At 35.8% G+C, this 20,395-nt stretch overlaps 1 protein-coding gene across 1 annotated transcript in view; it reads right to left on the reverse strand.

Moving 5' to 3' along the window:
• Window positions 1-1,129: 1,129 nt before the first annotated feature.
• The window catches only part of TM9SF3 (transmembrane 9 superfamily member 3), a 62,718-nt gene continuing 43,452 nt past the window's right edge, over window positions 1,130-20,395 (reverse strand). Inside the window, exons 6-15 of the mRNA XM_026711033.2 lie at window positions 18,689-18,820; window positions 16,260-16,426; window positions 13,737-13,831; window positions 9,027-9,157; window positions 8,544-8,683; window positions 7,708-7,776; window positions 7,465-7,611; window positions 7,134-7,217; window positions 6,945-7,021; window positions 1,130-2,923 (exon numbers count right to left, since the gene is read on the reverse strand). Of these exons, the coding sequence (XP_026566818.1) occupies window positions 2,856-2,923; window positions 6,945-7,021; window positions 7,134-7,217; window positions 7,465-7,611; window positions 7,708-7,776; window positions 8,544-8,683; window positions 9,027-9,157; window positions 13,737-13,831; window positions 16,260-16,426; window positions 18,689-18,820 (1,110 nt within the window). The 3' untranslated portion in view covers window positions 1,130-2,855. The remainder of the gene's footprint in view (window positions 2,924-6,944; window positions 7,022-7,133; window positions 7,218-7,464; window positions 7,612-7,707; window positions 7,777-8,543; window positions 8,684-9,026; window positions 9,158-13,736; window positions 13,832-16,259; window positions 16,427-18,688; window positions 18,821-20,395) is intronic.

Raw genomic sequence — 20,395 nt, forward strand, 5'->3', positions numbered from 1 at the left:
CAGGGAGACAGAAAAATGGTAATTCAACAATGTATACTTGCTTTCCTGAAAAACACAGATTTTTTTTTCAAGAATAGGCATGATTTGGATTTCAACGAATTTGGCCACTAAGATTTCCAAAGTAGAAATATTACCAATATTTTGAGTCATAATCCATGAGTTTGATGTATAAAAGAAAATCTAATTCTTTTAGATGGAGACTGAATACAATGTTATTACATCAAGAAGCAATAGTGGAGGATTATAAAAGAAATTAAAAGATTTTTTGAAAATAATTTAGGCAAAGGTACTGATTTAAGAATGGTCTGGGATGCAAGTAAATATTTTATTAAAAGTTATTTTACACAATATAATAATGAACTGCAAGCTATCCTGGATGAAATAAAAAGAACTAAAATAATCTCCAGAGAACATAAACATATCTCAATAAATTAAGATTCTACAACAGCTATTATATTTACTAAGAGAAATGGAAATAAAAATGAATTATAAAAAGTTAAAAAATGAATTTGCAAATAAACCAGGGAAGTGGCTAGCATATAAAATACAAAAAGTAAAGAAAAATGGTATTGAAATTATAATAGAGAGATACTTTATTAATAGATGGTATGCCAATACAAACGGAAAGCATTCCATCAATATTCCAATTTATACAAGGAAATGTCATTTCATCAGAGAAAATAGATAAGTAACAAAATTTACAGAGGATTACTGAGGAACAAGGATAGAGTATGAAGGGACTTACAACAAAAGGGAAGCTTCTGAAGCAATAAAAAGAAATTAAGATTAATTAAGAAAGGTACCTGGACCAGATGGATTATGAGGTTGTTTTTAAAATGTTTTGAGGATGAATTTTACAACCTTTCAAAACAAGATGAATTCTATCTTCTAGGGAGGAAAGATGCTAAAGAGATGAATACAGAGTAAGCTGCAGTTATTTCAACAGAGAAAAGGAGATCAAACTCCGAATCATGTAATACAGTAAATCTTATCTTAGAAATATTGTAAAATACTGTATAATTATATTTATCCTGTTCAGCCTCTGCGCCCCATTTGAAACTAAGTAAAAGCTTGTAGGGTAATTACAGAATGTAATCATAACATTTTATATAACAATCAGCTGCAATTCTTTTACTGTAAACTGCATTTATTTATCTTGCACAATTATTTTCCAATGTGAAAAGTCTTCAGGTGAACTCATCTCAGCAAAATAGTTCAATACCACACACACAGACAACCAATTGGGATTAACAAATGCCCCTCATAAATTGTTTCTTGAAATAATCTGCATTATTTAGCTTCAAACTTTGCCTTGAAAATACATACTAAATGCTTATTTCAAACTTCCTTTAAAAACAAGGATTTCTAAATTCTTATTGCAGCTTAATCTTCAGGAGTTTGGGGGAAATCTTATCTTTACTTCATCGGTTCTTGCTTTTCACTTACAACATCTGCATACTTATGGAAAATGTCTCCTCCTTGACCAGGCAAATTCTTTTTAGATGAATAAAGCACATTAGGGAATAGCTCAGTGCAACCTGGGGTTTAGTATCTGAAGAATATATATGTACTTTTTAAGAACAGTTTTTCCAAAGATTGATGAACTAATCATCTTTTAATTTAAAATATATCTATTTTTCACCATCAGAAAGTTTGTCTGAAAAGTTTATTTGAAACTTTCTGAACACTTAAAGCAACATTGCTGTAGATATTATTAAAGTGTCCAGAGAGAACTAAACAAAATCAAATTCTTATAAATTACAAGTTTTTGCTTTTGAAAGAGCTTAAGTAAAGAGAAAACATGAAATATGTACTGCAAGGAAATCCCCAACATTTCATGCAAGAGCAGGCAAGATGTAAAAAGCCACCTAAATTCACATATTTATATACTGAATCATCAGAAAAAAGTATTCTTTAGTAAATCTGTACATCCAAATACACTTGGGAGCTACATCTAAGTTACATCATTTAATGTTTCATACACTTGTTACCCTTTTAAATCATCAAGTAAACATTCCAAACTGGGGGTGGGCTGGTGAAAAGAAAGAAGGAAGGAAGGAAGGAAGGAAGGAAGGAAGGAAGGAAGGAAGGAAGGAAGGAAGGAAGGAAATCACTGTAGACATTCATTTTGTTTTTAAATCTAGACCTCCATGTGTTGAATGCTTCATCTTCATATAGTTTGCTTCCTGACATATAAAAATTGTACTGCAGAAAACTCTTTATTATTTGTTACATTTCTTTGGATGGGTTTTAGATATACCGTAGTTCAATATACTTTTTGTAATGAACAAATGGAAACTTGGTCCTATTAAAATGAGAATGCATGCAAATATTTGACTTAAAAAAAACAAAACAAATGCATGTATATTTTATAATAGGTAACATTGCAAATTATTAGGGTAGCACCCGTGTTTCTTCGCCCTATCAAATAACACTAAAGTTGAAGGGAAGAAATCTTTCCAGAAGAGTTATTTTTTGTACCAATAACTTACTAGAAACCTCTAAGAACCATCTTCCTTTAGAACTGAATGGAACAAATAGTTAAATACAGTTTGTCCTCTTCACTGAAGAGAGCTAGACTATTCATCTTTATGAGCTAATTTTGGGAAGATAAGCATGTACTGTGGAAATGCCTACTGAATATAATCCACACATTTGCTGAGAACATTTGGAAAAAGTCAGTAAGAACCTAGGATCAATAAAAACAGATGTTGCTTTAAATGATCCACAGGAGAGAGACCCACAGAGTGCCCAGTGCCACACACAAAAATTTTCCTGCGCTTTTGGTGTGCAAGTTATATACTCTTTTCCCACCCCACACACTAAAATGTTAACTGTTCCGGTTTTCAGTTCTTTTAGTCAATTTTCACATTCGTGTAGATTTTTCGAACAAAGGCACTTGTTCCCATATAGCCAATTGCTCCTGCAAAAAATAAATAAATAAAATTAAATAATGTTATATTATAATATTTTGTGTGTGTGTGTGTGTGTGTGTATGAGACTTATTTTCGAGAGTAACTTTTAAAAGCAGGATTCACTATTGAGTAAATATAAATTGTACAAATGAACAACAACAAAAAAGATGCTGTGCAATCTTTTAAATTTCAACAAGATGATCTACCTAAAATTCAGCTAACCTATCAGTACTGTTTTGTTGTATTCTATATTCAGCTTAGACTGAGAATTTGGCATGATGCTACATACCAGATGCGTGCCTCTTTAAATGTGTGGATTAAACTGCATTTAAAATGTAATCAAATTGGAATTGGTAGCAACTCTGAACTCTCATATGTCAAATATATTCAAGATCCTATTTCTCTTAAGCTGTAGCTTTTCAGCAGCTTTATTTCTTTATATATGAAATATTCTATTTTATACCAGGTAAGTGACAGGACTGGTTATACAGAGCAGTGCAGTTGCAAAAATACTTGCAGAAGCTACCAGTGATTAACAAAATCAAACAACTGGGAGGGGGCATTTAGGCTACCAATTCCCATTCCCTGCTCAGTGCAGCAATCTAAATTAAAGCATCTCAACAGAAGACTCTCCAACTACTGAACACACCCAGTGCTCCTATAAACTACATTTTTAAAGAAATCAGTGTAGCTCAGCGATATCACATGGGTCATGCTTGGGATCCCCAGAACTGTCGTATCTATGTTTTGAAAATGATTGAAACATTCTGCTCATGCTCAAATATATGCTTATTTATTTCCACAATTGCAGGATTCAAGATATACTGCAGAGGTGGGATTTAGCTGGTTTGGACTGGTTTAGGCGTACCTGTTGTTAATTTTCTGCGCAGTTCAGCGAACTGGTTGATCGCACCACTGGCTAGCCCAGCCCATCCCACCCAGCCCCTCCTTAGCTTGCTTTGGCTGCTTGCCAGGAGTCATGCCTGGGGCCCAGCTATTCTCTGGTTCCTTGCCCAGGCCCAGCCTTAGATCTGCAGCACCACCTCAGCCCTGCTCCCTGGGCATGCGCACAGGAGGTGGTGAGTGCCCAGGGACTGGCATCCGTGGGGACTGCTTGCTGAGCGCTGCACTTCACTCAGGACACCAGCCCAGCCCTCATGTAATTGGAGCCTCCTGTACACGCACCCAGGGGGCAGGGCTGAGGTAGCAGCGCAGATGTAAGGCTGGCTGTGGTTGGCACCGGCGCCTCTATGCCTCATTTACTGGCCTTTCCCTGGGACTGCCCCGCCACCACATGGGAAAACCATGTCCCTACCTATGCGTGGAGGAAGGAAGAGGTAGCCAGCGTGCCATGGGAAGTAGGAGATTGCAAGCCGCAAGGGCTCTGGGGGGGGATGTGGAAGGCAAATGGCAGTGGCGTGTGACTTCTGGCATTGCGGGGGGGAAAGGAGCAGAAGCAGAACTGCCTTTTCGGCATCAGGCATGGAAGCAACAGAAAGGAGGGTGGACAAAAAGGGAAGCTCCACAGGTTTTTTTTTAAATGGGCAGAGGCTTCCCATTTTGATGCCCTTCCCGTCATTGCCTCTGTGACTGACTGCGTGACTCTCAGCTCACCTCTCCAAGCTGTGCGTGTGTATTGTGTGTGTACACGCGTGCCTAAGGTCTCCCCCTTTGTAACCTGGTGTTGTGACAATGGAGAGGAAAACATTGGGGTGGGCTACTGCAGGCTGAGAAAAACAAACATTGCAAAAAAAGAGCTTTTGTTAGTTTGCACTTTGCAGCCTACCATCACAGAAATTCGTTTGAGTGTTTCTGTGTGTGTGCATGTGTGGGCATGGGGAGGTTTACACTCTGTTCAGCCTGCAAGCTCATTATAGGCTGCAAGCTAATGAAAGCTCTATTTTTGCAATGGTTGTTTTTCTCAACCCTCCCAGCGCAGCCTCTCCCAATCTCTTCCTCTCCAATGTCACAGTGCCAGGCTGCAAAGGGCACACACACACAGAAACAAACATATACACATGCATGAGTCTGGGAGATGTGAGCTAAAAACCACGCTGAAACAACAATGGGGGAGGGGTCAAAATGGGAAGTCTCTGATGGAAGCCTCTGGCAGCTTTTTAAAAAAAAGGAAACAAGGGAGGGACAGAGGGACGGACAGAAGGAAGGAATGAAGGAAAAACAATTTGGTTGGAGATGCCCCAGTTAAAAGGAGAAAGCAACGCTGTATTCTGTTTTTCACAGACAGAACTTTGTTGGCAATCCAAGTTAACACTGGTATTCTTGAATTCTGAGCTCTTCAGAATGTATCCCCTCCTTGTGTGTTGCAAATACTTATTTCCAGTGGAGAAAATAGGACAAAGCAGAGTGGGGAAAATATTTTCCTTTGCTATATTTCCAGTCTGAATTAGATCATGGCAGGTTCCCTACAGGAGAGCCCTTTTAAGAATTATATATTATAGAAAAGCAACTAACTTACCTCTGTTCCTAAACGCTAAAGCTGTTGTACATAAAAAACAGAGGAACTCCAAACAAATATCAAAGCCAACATTTTGACAGTTTTCCTCTCCTGGTGATCTCCCATCCTATTGCTGAGGATGCTTTGATTACAAAGCCAGGTCTCCTCACATGGAGAGGGAGTGGACCTCTCTCTGACCCACACACTTTGCCCTCCTGCCATATACCATGAGCAACATGTCCAAGAAGAGTGAGCACAGCAGCAGCAACCTGAGCTGTAGGGTCCCCGTGCCCTGAGAGCTTGAGAGCCAGGCTGGACTCTTGCCCTCCACTACCCAGGGCTCTGGGCAGCCTGCGCTGCTGCCAGGGGTCCTTTTCATGGCCTGAGAGGGACGTCGAGGCTCCTCTGAAGGACAAGTGTTTGGCTCTCACCTAGTCTCACCTTCCTCTGCTGGAGACAATGGATCCCCCCAGACCTGCCTGGACCACCACAGGTGCCCTCCCAACACAACCGATGTTGAGCTGGCCACCATGCCCACTTTGGCCATGCCTACCCAGTCACATGGCCCCTTTGGTCATGCCCTCCCAGCCAGTCATTAGGGCAGAGAACCGGATGTTAAATTATTTGAATCCCACCACTGATACACTCTTTTTGAACTACCACATTGTTTGCTTCTGTAGTTTCAGAAAAAGCTCAGGGCTCAACAAGGGGGAGAAAGATCTGCCAGTGTTTTGCTCAGCAAAGTCATGTTATGTAGCCTATACCAAGTGTCTATGGAAGCCAAAGCAAAGGAAAAATCATTTGGGAAATTTTAGTTCATGAAGCAATCAGTTCAGATACTTCCAGCTCCCAGAGATCGTACATAGTTTTTTTAATGGCTTCTTTCATTTTTCTCTTACCTTGTCTACCTCATTTTTCCCCTTCTACTTTCTGACCTCTTCTGATTTATTTTTGCTCATTGAACTGGGGAACAGAACAGGGGGATGAAGTTTAACTGGATTTTTTTCCCTCTTCCCCACCTTCCATTTACATTCCAACACTTATTTCCTCTTGCCTGATCTTCCTGTTTATCTTTCTACAAATAAGTTACTATGTGAAGTTACACACATACAGAGATATTTCTAAGGAAAGCTGAAAGAAGATAGAAAGAAATACCTGTGACTAGGTAATAATTGTATAAGAAAGTGTCTAAGCTTGCAGTTGAGAGATCAATTGGTTTTGCAGTTGGGATGCCTTAATTTATATGCAATTAATTCTAAATCTAATAATTCATTTCATTTCTGGCCTTGGCCTTGACTATTTTTGAGAGCATTCTTATCACTCAAAGACCTGTGTTATCCTAAGCATGTTATATGCTTCCACTTTAAACCTTATGTGTAAAAATGAATTTCTATAAAGATATATATAACTGGCTATTACTTATGTAATCATATAGCTATTGAAATCAAATAATTTTATAGCTGACAATTCTTTAATAAATCCAGAAAACTAAGAATATATTTGCAAAAATATATTAAGCAGTTTAAAAGGATAAAATTTGAGAACTAAAAATTCTGAAACCATTGTGATCTTACCACACATTATTCCTAGGGCTGTGCTAAATACTGCCATATAACCAAAGTAAAAAGATGTCTGAAACAAACCATACATCCTGGAGAAAAAAACAGAAGATAAAACAAATTTTAACACTCCCGAAATTAAGAATAGTTACAAAGTTGTAATTGTGTTATTTTAAGATAGATGTAATATGTTATATTACGTACTTTGTCTTGAAAAAGTAATAATAAAAGGAATACATATAAACATAGATTGCAGTTGAAGCAGCAGAAAGAAAACTCGTCCATTGCCTGAAAAACATAAATCAAGAATATAATATTTTGACCAATGACATAAAATGTTCCATGACAAAATTTGTAACACATAATTATTCAAATTTAATTAACTATTCTGAGTTTCATAAAAAAGTAAAGATAAATATTTTACAAATATAAAAAACTCTTTCATGTTTTGTTCAGTTTCTTTTACAACTTAAAAGAGACCCATGTTCAGTCTTGCTTTTTAATGGTTAAAATTGAATAAACATATTGTACTTACCACCGATAGTCCTCTGCATTCAATAAAAAGTATGTACACACAATTGTCACACAAACAGTTACAATGCAAAGGATGACCAAAACTAACATCATGAAGCCATAGACGTAATAGATTTTGTAAGCCCAGAAGGAGGTGAAAATAAAATACCTAAAGAGAAAATAAGTATATTTCAAATATATACCTCTAGTTAATCTGCTATTTTATTTTACTGCCAAGTTGTTTTTATAAAAAAAAAAAACTTACATTTCAATGAAAATTGATCCAAAAGGGAGAATACCACCAAGGCAAACAATAACAGCTGGTTCCATAAACCTGGAAAAAAAGAACTAAATTTCTCATTTAACCAAGGTCAATGGGAAAAAGTCACTTTAACAGAATATTCTTACTGATCTCACTGAAATCAACAGAAAAACACCATTGATTTTTAAAATGCACTACATGTAAATATCTAAAATATTCTGAATTCTTTAATAAAACTCAGCATGTGAGAGCCACAGGTCTGTCAGCTCTAAGATTAATTACAAAACAGTTGCAATATTAGTTTGTGTAATATTGCACAATATATTGTGCAATGTTAGTTATGTTTTGCCAATGGATGAAGGCATCTAGCCCAGTGGTGGGATTCAAATTTTTTTGCTACCGGTTTGGTGGGCGTGGCATGGCTTGATGGGCGTGGCCTGGTGATCATGGCAGGGGAAGTTACTGTAAAATCTCCATTCCCACCCCACTAACCTGCTTTCCAGCTCCTGTGCAGGGCAACAAAAGAAGACCCAGCCAATCAGCTGAGGCACAGAACAGATGGGGGCAGAGCCAGTCAGAGGTGGTATTTTCTGGTTCTCCGAACTACTCAAAATTTCTGCTACTGATTCTCCAGAACTGGTCAGAACCTGCTGAATACCACCTCTGATCTAGCCCCTGCAATCTATTCAAGAAAGAGATCAATGCACCCTTTCTCCTATTAGATGCCATCATCTTATGCTTAGATAATTATCCAGAAATCCCCATAAAGACCAACTAGCCTTTAAAGTAGGGTAACATACTTTATCAGATACATGAACGCAGACAAATTTAAACTTTACCATTTTTTTTCTGGGATTGGACGAGGAACAGCATTTACTCGGCAAGGAAAGTTGGGCTGACCAGAAAGATTTCGTCCAAGTATTGTTCCAACAAGATTTAAAGGAAGAATAACAAAAAAGCAGATGCAACAAACAGCTACCTGTTAAATCAAATAAGAAGAGGTATAAAATATATTCATTAAAATAAAATCAACTATTATTTTAACAGCAATTAATCATAAGAAAACATAGTGTTATTCAAAATAGATAGGCTAAATGTTGTTTCAAGTTGATAGTAGCAACCTTCAAGCTTTGCTATGAGTTGGATGAACAGCAATGCCCCTCCCTTTACATTCCCACTCACTCTATAAGAACCTCAGTTGATTGGCAGCCTAGTTGATTGGCAGCATATCCCTAGTAGCTATGTGAATTTCAGTCCTCCACCTTTATCCTACAGATGGAATCTCTACTTCTTGGCAGATGTAGATTCTGCAAATTACTCACCATTGTCCCAAAAGGAATAGCTCTTGATGCATGATAATAAATGGCAATAAAATTAATGAAGAAGGCTGTGCCACACACCATTGCAGGAATAAGGAATGCTCCAATGAACATTTGCTTTATCCATCTTCTTCCTGGCAATCAAAACATTGCATGCATTTATAACTCAGGGTTATGATTATGAACCTTAAAATTCAGTAGTAGGACATAACTTAACTGGCATTGTAACACTATTTAGACTAGAAATGATGATGAGCTCTCAGTAACACTTTTCTCTTGTGGACCTAAAATAAGGCTACAACTCAATGTAATATTTTCACAAATCTTGCAAATAAATGCAGTTTAAGGCCCTGAAACATCTTTTTATGTGTCATTAGAAAACATATATTCTAAAGATATTTATCATTTCTTCTTAAATTTGGACAATACAGGAAACTTAATTTGTTATAAATCATGAAACTTCCATTTTCTAAGAAACTGATTTTAGTGAAGAAATTAATGTATATTATCTTCCTCCTCTCGTTGAAATATTTTTCCTCTTGGAAACAGGATCTGAAGATAACTCTCCCAGGAATTATTGGGGAACTTATAAATTCCCACCTAGGGTGATACTGAAAATTCCAATCCCACAGAAAATTGGCCACACGTGACTATCTTATTCTCATATAACAGGACCTCGCAAGCCAGAATGCCAGCAATGAGTTACATCCATAGAAAGTAAGGTCACGGATCCAATCTAAGTTTGTCACCAGGACTAAGAGCTTAAGTCTTCCGAGCTTTTGGACTCGTGCTGGAGCCCAACCTCAGGGAACTTTTCTCTACCAGAATGTGTGCTTTGGGCTATTCCATGCTTAGCATTTATTTTATGCCTCTTTTTTTGTGGCCCTCTAGCTATTGATTGGGATACTGATGGCCGGCCATCAAGTCGTTGGCTGCTGTTTTCTTGTCCTGCGAAGTCCTTGGCCCACAAGTACTTGATAAGATGGTGGTAAATCAGCACTCCTGTTGATTGACAAGGGGCCTGTTTCCCAGGTTTCAATCATTCCCCTGGTTATCTTGGTACCTGCTCGGCCAACAATCTTGTAACAGTGAAATTGAATGCATGTCCTTGTTCATTGAAATGTGAGGCTACCAATGAGTTCAGATTTCCTCATCTGATCACTTGTGTTCTTACAGTCTGGTGGTTAGCTTACTCCCCCATCTGTCCTAGTCACAGGAATAATCAATACAGAGGTAGATTACAGAATTATCTCCCACCTCCAAGCAATCGTTACAATGCATGATTTGTCCTTGTATAATAGCCTCTGGGCAGTGCGCGATGCCCATTTACAGATCTTGGAAGCTGCATTCTACAGTTTCTAAAATGTTGATTTGTGGCAGGGTGGTCTTGTACTTTCTTTCTTCTTTCCTTTCTCCTGCGTGTTCCGCAAACAATATAATACAAGCTTGTAGATAGCCATTCTTGCCTGAATTGTTCACTAGGTATCTGCTCTCCAGTTGTTTAGCTTGCTAGGTATACAGTGGTTTCTGATCCTGCCAAATAGTGTTTTGATGCAACTCTTTTAAAATCAAATGTTCTAGTTCGTGCAAGACAGTTTCTGCCATGGCCCTTGATATTGGGGATCCCATGGGTGTCTCTTTTATTTGCTAATACATTTTACCTTTTGAACATAAAGAAGATATGTTGACAATACTGGAATAGCTTCATGATTTGTGACCTGGTTAGGTTGTTTTGATCTGTGTTGTACTTTTCTAGTTTTCTGTCTATTACTTAGGATGCTAGGTGGGGAGGGAGGGAGGATGGAATCAGGGACACTATGTCAAAGGAGAATATGATCCCACCAGGAGTCCCATTTAAGCCTTGTAGTTTTGTCAAAAGTGTATGGATGATGTGACCGTGCTGTTTGAGGGTGGGATCAGAAAATGTAAGCATTGTGCCAGCCATTGGTACAACATTGTGCCAGCAGCTACTCATTAGTAGCCTCACATTTCAATGAACAAGGACTTACATTCAATTTTGCAGCTACTGAGAACTGGTGGCCAAGTAGGTGACTGACCTAGATTGGATCCTGCAACATCATCCTGGAACACGTATATCTGCCTTCATTAATGTTATATTAATTACACTGAGCCAATTTCCTTCCTCAATTTTAAATAACTATAACCAAAAGTATTTATTGTGCGCCATATACTATGTAGCTGCAAAAGGGTAAGAAAATGGTTTGAAATACATGAATTGTCTTAAAAATCTGAGAATGGATGTGAATCTCTGAACTGAGTACGAAAGTCTCCACTATTTATTTAAAAAGAAAAAAGAAAAATGAAGAAAAAATACTAATAACATTATAAATAAATAGTAATATCTGCACCATACTATTGTCGCAAGGATTTATAGTTGATTTAACCACAAGAATCGGTGAATACAGAATAATTCCTCTCTGATGGCCTATAATAAGATCTTGAAAGAACTCTTTCCTCTGTTCTTTGTTGTTCAGCACATTTATACATGACAAGGACAAAGGTATAAAAGGTTGAAGGTCAGGTAACAAAAACCTAAGCTGGAGAGTATTACCACAGAGAGCAGAAAATTTGTTTATTTAGAATAGAATAGAATAGAATAGAATAGAATAGAATAGAATAGAATAGAATAGAATAGAATAGAATTCTTTATTGGCCAAGTGTGATTGGACACACAAGGAATTTGTCTTGGTGTAAATACTCTCAGTATACATTAAAAAAAAAGATACATTCGTCAGGAGTCAAGAATCATAAGGTACGACACTTAATGATAGTCATAGGGTACAATAAGCAATCAATCATACTAGGAAACAGTTAATATAAATCGTAAGTATACAAGCGAAAAAGTTACAGTCATACTGTCATAAGTGGGAGGGGATGGGTGATAGGGAATGATGACAAGATTTAACAGTTATAGTAGTGCAGACTTTGTAATAGTTGAACAGGGTTGAAGGAATTATTTGTTTAGCAGAGTGATGGCTTTTGGGAAAAAAACTGTTCTTGTGTCTAATTGTTCTGGTGTGCAATGCTCTATAGCAGTGGTAGTCAACCTGGTCCCTACCGCCCACTAGTGGGTGTTCCACCTTTCATGGTGGGCAGTAGGGGTTTTGTCCCCTACTTTATAAATCACCATTAATGTGGAACCGGTGGGCGGTTAGAGAAAATTTTACTACTAACAGAGATACAAAAGTGGGCGGTAGGTATAAAAAGGTTGATTACCCCTGCTCTATAGCGTCGTTTTGAGGGAAGGAGTTGAAACAATTTATGTCCGGGATGGGATTTAGTGTATGGCATATCATATATGGACTAACAATATATATTAAGAATTCACCTAGATTAGTAAAACACAATAAAATATAAACGCTAAAAATATCTATATTCAAATACCAATGTCTAGGCTGTCAAAGCAAGTATGTATGTATGTATGTATGTATATTTTTTGCTTTCATTATCATGTATTCAGTTTTATAACACACACGAATATATGGCAACGAAAGCAGAAAAATATTATTCTGACAGACTGAAATGCTATTACCAATCAAGAGGCAAATGTATAATCTTGCATGTAAATATGATATTCAAAAGTATAAGAATGAGATGGGAGAGATTTGCATTGTCATCTGCACATATGAAAAGGATCTATGTCCTTATGATAAACTCCCTAACTATGAACTTAGTGGTGCAATACAACTGCTAAAAAGATACATGCAGTCATTGTCAGCATTGAGACTGACAAATAAAAAAATGAAGGTCACTTGAGACAGACTATGAAATCAGAACTACAAAGAATCAAGAATTGCTAGAATAAGAACAAGATTAATATAAGATGAAGCGAAAAGTTCAGCTGATTGCACATGTATTTAATTTCCAATGGTTTTTGTATGGAGAGGTAAGACAAAGATTTAAAGCAAAATATTCTTCTTTAGCTACTCGTAGTAAAAAAAAAAAAAAGCTCTTCCTACCTAAGAATAGAGAGGCAATACAATCCCAAAACATTATAATGGAAAACAAAAAATCAAGTCAATGGGAAGGGGAAGAAATAAGTGTGAACTGTATATGGTGGAGATACACTCAATTAATGGACAAAATCTATATTAAGTCCAAGCAGGAGACGGATATATTTCCATTATTATAAACAGTTCTTTTTAATAGTACTTTTGAGCCTATCAGTTATTATCAGTTTCTTACCAATACATGCTAAAAGCCATAAACTCATCTTCTTAGAACACAGTATAATCACTTCAAATCATGTTTACCAGTGGTGGGATTCAATTTTTTTTACTACTGGTTCTGTGGGACATGGCTTGGTGAGTGTGGCAGGGGAAGGATACTGTAAAATCTCCAGTCAAAGGTAGTATTTGCTGGTTCTCCAAACTACTCAAAATTTCTGCTACCGATTCTCCAGAACTAGTCAGAATCTCCTGAATCCCACCTCTGATGTTTACTTTATTTAAAAAATATTAGTCTGTAATATTTTCAGCATTGGATATTAGGTGTGAGACAAATAGTGCATTTCTCAATGCACTCTGCAGGACTTCAAGTTCTCCCTGCACGCATGTAGATTTTCATCTGGTTGCTTCATCAGCAAAATATTGTTCATGCATGAACACATATGTAGATAGACCAAGAAAACTCTTGAAGTAGCCTTGTCTTGTGCTAGACTGCAGTATGAACAATAATCAAGAAATGCTTTACCTCCTTGCCTGGCATAAAGGCTTCCTCCAAAGTAGCCGTTCACTGGTGATGTTGCAGCATAAACAAAAATAGCAGTACTTAACATTGATCCCCTCCTAAAATAAAAAACATTTTTTGCTACACAAATGACTGCAAAAAGAAAAATAAAAGTACAGTATAAAAATAACGTTGAATGCTTAGTTTTACCTAGTATACCACTCAAAGAATGACTGACAAGGAAATGTACAACAACAACAAAAATAATGAAAGGAATTTTCTGCCTCAGAATGCCAACAGCTCATCTTTGATTAGATATCATTACAAGATGGGAGACATCCCATCTTGCAAGAATGAAAAAATATCTTCAAATATTCAAAACAATTCTTACTGAAAGCGTATATTCTCATTTAGCTAAACTTTCGTTCTTGAGTTGAAAAGAGATGGCTATCATTGTCATGGTTAGTGTTATCCCAGAAATAATACAAGCATTATGATGCTATGATGCCACTACAGTTTTCTTTCCACAGTTTTCAAACTACAGGATATATATAGCACATCTGAGTAGAAACACTTGTTCTTCGCACACCCAACTCAACTAGGGAGATATATCAATAAAAACAGAGTGGCAGAAGAAATTTATGTTCTGTCTGAATAGGAAATAGCATATAGCTAATAGCAAGTAAAATAATTTTACTAGAAAAAAATATTTTATTAATTGTTCTCCTCTATTTCAAAGCCATCCCTGCTTCTGCCCCTATTAGCATCTCTCTGAGAGTGTACTGTTCCTGCAGCTTTTCTGATCTGTCTCTCAAAGGAATCTAGCAAAGGAAAAATAACTTTATAGTGCTCTCAATAATACCCATATCAGAAAGAAGAATAAAATGTCCACCATTTGGTCAGTAGGCAACTAGACTGGATATATGTGAATACTTTATCCATATCCATATCTTGGGAATGTTTATCTTTTACGGATATAAAAATAAACACAGAAGCAGCATCAAGGTTTTTTTTTGTACAAAAAAAAAGTATTGTCACTGCTGCTTCTTAATATGTTAAAAGTAACTGCTTTTCCATATTCAGACAAAAACACAAAGAAAAGCATTTAATGGTATCACGTTCAAATAATACAAAAATGTAACTGAATTTCCAAATATCCTACAACTTGTAGTAACAATCGTTAATTTGTTAGTAGATATATTTCTTGAAATATGAGCTAATAACAGTCTAAATGTAATACTCTTTATTAGATATTGACCAGTACAAAATTTTTTGGAGTACATAATACAACTGCTGTTTTATCAACTATCATGATTTTCTTGGTTTACCTTGTAGAATTCAATATGCACTATTGTTAATACTTTTAATGATTTGGACCACAAAATTATATATCCTTCTATTGACTTTAAGAACTGTATTTACTATTCTATGATTTGTTACCTTGTGAAGAATATTTAACAAAATCACATCAAAAGTCTTTTCTATTGCAATGCCTGGATAATTTTGAATCTTTCTAACCTAGAAGATCATCATACATTATTTTTCTCTATTTATTAAACATTTTCTATGCTTTTACCCTGAAAACAACTTGATGATTTACATTAAAAATATGCCTATATGTGGACCAATGCCAATAGCCTCAGCAAATAGCGATATATCTGGGAATAATGGGAATTGAAGTCCATTATAGCTGGATGGCATCTAAACTGATTTAAATAAGCTAGAGATGTTGTCATATCTTTGGCTTTGATACTATTTGATCTTTCCATCTTAATTTTGTTTAATGTTCATTTGTGTCTCCAGGAGCTTGCTATATTTATAATGGTAAAATGTACGTGTGCCATGATCTGCATGAAATGTCATGACATAGGTGCAGAAAAGGCAGGGCTTGCTTTGTAATACTGAAGCTATGCTTTATTGTTCTGGGTCCCCACCATGAACACTGCTGTTTATGGTTCTGAAATTTGTTATACTATATTAAATGTTTCTATGTTAATAGCTAGAAAAATGATTTGACTGTACAGAACCAAGTTTTTAATAAGATTCTTTATTTGCCTGAAAGAAAGTTTAGGTTTACTCCCAATAATTTACTTCTACGGTAGTACTGGAGGATTGTTTTAGATTTTGCTCATAATATGATAACAGATGGTGGTGGTGAGGACTGTTTCTTCAGATCTTCAAGGGGAGAGGGGATGGTCTTAAATATAGGAAACATTCCCACTACTAGATTTGTGCTATCTTCCCACCTGCAGTTTGTACCTAAGTCTTATGGGGTGAAGCTTGGTTCAATGGACTATGTTCTATTCAAGGAAGAGAGTTTAGGATCTAATTCATCATTTTAAATTTAAAATATGTATTACCATAATTTTTATTTTACTTATGTTAAACCTCTGAGTCGAATAAATATATGAGCATTATCTATGTATCTTCTGGTTGTACAGCTATTTTTCTATCTTTGGAAAACTCTAGTGCTCCAAAAATAGCTGATATACGGACCCATTGGACTTTACCAATATATTTTTAATATAACTGGAAAGTAATACTTACTCTGTATATAAATCTTCCAGCATGGCAACAATGATTACTATGAAAGAAACTGCAAAGATTTGGCAGCCAGAACCAATAAGGGATGAAAATATTAAAGGATGACTAGATGGCCTGAAAACATCGCCATGAACTTGTTTCCAACCATATTCATCTCCTAGATCTCTATCCTGCACAAAACACAATACATTCATTCAAAACAAGAAAAAAGCTAATTGCCAAACCACAGTCTAATTCAGTCTATAAAGTATCACCCACTCTACTAAAACCCCTTCTAACCTGCACAGATTTTATCTCCTTTCTCCTTACTCTCTCCTTGCAACAAGGGAAAGCTAAAAAGCTCACATCTTTGGTCAATAGCTTAGGATAATCTCTGATCAACAACTTGCAATCACTACATCAGTGACATTTTTGGGAGAGATACTGGTGATGGGGAAGGGAGCACTAACCCATGTTGTTACTACTGTAGAAAACACATGCAACAGAATGCACAAAACTGTATTAAGTTCTTCATGCTTGCAGTATATATCAGTATGTTTTGACAATAAAATCATTTTGAATCTTCCTACCTTTATGTCAAAGCCATTTAAACTGTATACCAGCCCCAAATTAGGGTATTCCCTATTGATGAACAGTGCACAATAAGTAAAAATTTAACCTGACATTTTTATATGTGGGCTTCACGTTATTATTATTTTTTAAATTAGGAATACATACATATTTTCAGGTTGAAATTGATTCCTTTCAGAAGCTACAATTGGACAGAATCAAGACTAAAATTAAATTTGATTCAAAATGTAAGTAAACATATTTCATATGATTATTCCTCAAATAAAACTTATTTTATTTTCTTAGTTGCAATTTTTAAATGAGATTTGGAATGATCCACAATGATTTGGAGATTAAGAATTATGAACCCTTGCTCTAAAAGAAAATCCAAGTCCAGATAATCTTCTGCAATATTTTTTATTACTTCATTGTATTAGTGGAGGAGTCTGAATTCTTTGTTAAGGAAAATAACTAGTTCAAACAATGTAGTTACAAAGAAACCAGAAAAAAAGTAAAGCACAAATATTATAAAATGTCATGTTATTATATCTCTCATATCTGCAAATGAAAAATTTGTTAGTCATTTTCTTATTATCTCTAGACCCCAAATTTAGCCTCTAATTTAGGTTTAAACACAGACTTAATTGTCTATGTTTCATTAGATGGTTGAATGCATACACACGAAACTTAAATGCAAAAAGGTTTTAGAAATGGAGGAGTTAGGGACTCTTATGCTGGCTAGAAAATTTGGAGGCATCTGTGTGTCAATAGTAAATTGCCTGTTGTACAAGTCAAATGTCTCAAATTCAATCCCTAACAAAGAAATATATTTTTTGAAAAGGATAGACTCTATCAGATAATACCTTATTAAATAGGCAACTGGCCTAACTAGTTACGTAAATCAGCTATCCAATGAATGTAATCAATTTGGCCCCAGACATAGATCAGTGGATCAAGTCTTGAAGAAAAGATATTTTTTTCCGATTTTTTACCATGGCATGGTTAAAAAAACAACAAATAATGATATATGAATATTTATCCACCTTCTTTGCCAAATAGGTGGATCTCAAAATCTGCTTTACCTTAAAACTCTTAAAAATTATTTGTTGTGAGAATACTATTCTAATTAAAGTATTGCATATATTAAGCATATGATATATTAAGCATATGACAGAGCAACCAGGATGATTAGGGGACTGGAAGCTAAAACATACAACGAACGGTTGCAGGAACTGGGCTTGGCTAGTCTAGTAAAGAGAAGGACCAGGGGAGATATGATAGTGGTCTTCCAATATTTGAGGGGCTGCCACAGGGAGGAAGGGGCCAAGCTATTTTCTAAAGCGCCTGTAGGCCAGACAAGGAATAATGGATGGAAACTGAACAAGGAGAGATTTAACCTGGAAATAAGGAGAAACTTTCTGACAGTGAGCACAATCAACCAATGGAACAGAAGTTGCCCTCGGAAGTTGTGGGAGCACCATCAGTTGAGACTTTCAAGAAGAGATTGGACTGCCATCTGTCAGAAACGGTGTAGAGTCTCCCGCTTTTGGGGGGGGGGGGTTGGAGTAGATGACCTACAAGGTCCCTTCCAATTCTGGTTATCTGTTATCTGTTATTTTAAAAAATAACAACCAAAAGTATAGATCCCATCTACTGAGATAAACTTTAAAAATAACATCCTGTCAGAAAAGATTTTTAAATCATTAAGTTATTAAAAATACTTACAATTTTTATGCTTAGGATACTCTGAACTTATAGAACTGGTCACATTAATTTATTATGTTGGACTCCATATCTAACACATTCAAGCTTTCTGCATCCAGGCTTTCTCATAGATTGAACAGATATAAATTTAAGAGTGAATATAAAAACAAAAGTTTTACCATATCATCCATTTCTTCTTCTTTACTATATCGTGCATAATCTTTCCTCAGGGTCCTCATTAAAATCATAGAAACTAAGCCCACCAGGAAAATAACCATCATAAAGGAGTTGAAGATTGAAAACCAATGAATCTAAAATAAAAAGTGGACACTCATTAATATTTTTATTTACAAGCCCACACATCTATAATTATGGAGAAATGTTCTAATCTAAGGGATGACATTAACTGTTTATGAATAGAAAGGATAATAACTAATCTAAGATTAGTAACTTGTTCAAATTTATTTGAACATAATTTCAAAAAAAATGAAGTATCTATGGCCCATTCTTCAGTTGAACATAATTTCTTCAGAAGCCAGGACATAAATTTGCAGCTAACTTACTAATGTAGTTTATTAGAAAGCCAAAACCAGTAATTTTTCACAACCTGAGTATGATAAATACTCAATGAAGATGCCCTGAGAAGGTACTGCTCTCTAATTAAAATATATAGAAAGGATATCCGTTGCTCAAATAATTAATGATGTTGTAAAAAGGAATTACAAAAGTAAGGAAGAATGGATAAAGTCAAGTCTATTGAAAAACCACTCACACCAACCAAATACTCCACTACTAAAGTTAATAACCTAACCTCTCACAAGAGCTGTGTAAGAACACTATTTAGACGAGGACAAAGCAACCCTGAACATAAGAAAAAGGATTAATACACAGGGGGGAGGGATACAAACCACGTATCACCTATTTACAATACAATCCCTTTCAAGTAGTTCCAAGAAGGCTCCATACCCATTAGCATTATTCAGGTGACTCCAAGGATACAGATAGACCTTCAAGTGGCCTCAATGATTCTCAGAAAGAATGCTAAGGAGCAGATAACTGCAAAGATGATTAATCCTTCCATCCCCCACCATTTGGTCAAAGCTAAAGAAGCTTCTTGGATGAGAAGTGAAATGTCTTCAAGGAAAAAAACAAAGTCTAGTTGCCTTTTGAAAAACCACTTTGGGGACAGCATTATGGGTATGTATGCATTGATTGCTTACTATGCTGCCCCAAAATGATTTTTGATCTATTATTTAATTTACAGAACAGATTCAAAAACCATATTTGTTCTTGCCTTCTCACTGGTAGTCAGACTCTACTTTACATAGCATAGCAAACAAAAGGCATAGTGATTGATTACATCCTTTAGAAATATTAAATATTAATAGGGCTCAACTCCAAGATTGGAAGATATAAAATAAAAGTGAATTTTGGTTCCTTTATAGTTTAACTTCTATTCCTTCACTAAACAATCTACAGGCCAGTATCTCTACTCACCTAAAATGTGGACAAATAACTAGCAATTTTACAATATGAGAATAATCTGATCCTGGACAGACATATGAGCACCACAGCCCTTATTATCTAGGACATTTTATTCAACACTGAGATCAGAAAATGAAAGACCTAAAAGTACTAATTGTACATTGATGGATTGAGATTGAACAAATTTCAAGTTTTGAACTTCTGGAGGTATTTTTCACAGAACTGGGTCCTTCAAAAAGCATGTCACATTTGTAACCTAAAACACCTAATGCAATACTGAAATAATTCTAGGCTTTTTTCTTCTCTTCAACATTTAATCTGGTAGCCATGAAGCTTTTGAAACTAAAGATCTAATGAAAATTTGTATACTTTTAGAATTAGTCTAAATGCAATTTTCCACA

The sequence above is a fragment of the Pseudonaja textilis genome, chromosome 4 (assembly GCF_049901715.1).
Source record: "Pseudonaja textilis isolate UNSWEBS1 chromosome 4, rPseTex1.2, whole genome shotgun sequence".
Classification (NCBI taxonomy): Eukaryota; Metazoa; Chordata; class Lepidosauria; order Squamata; family Elapidae; genus Pseudonaja; species Pseudonaja textilis.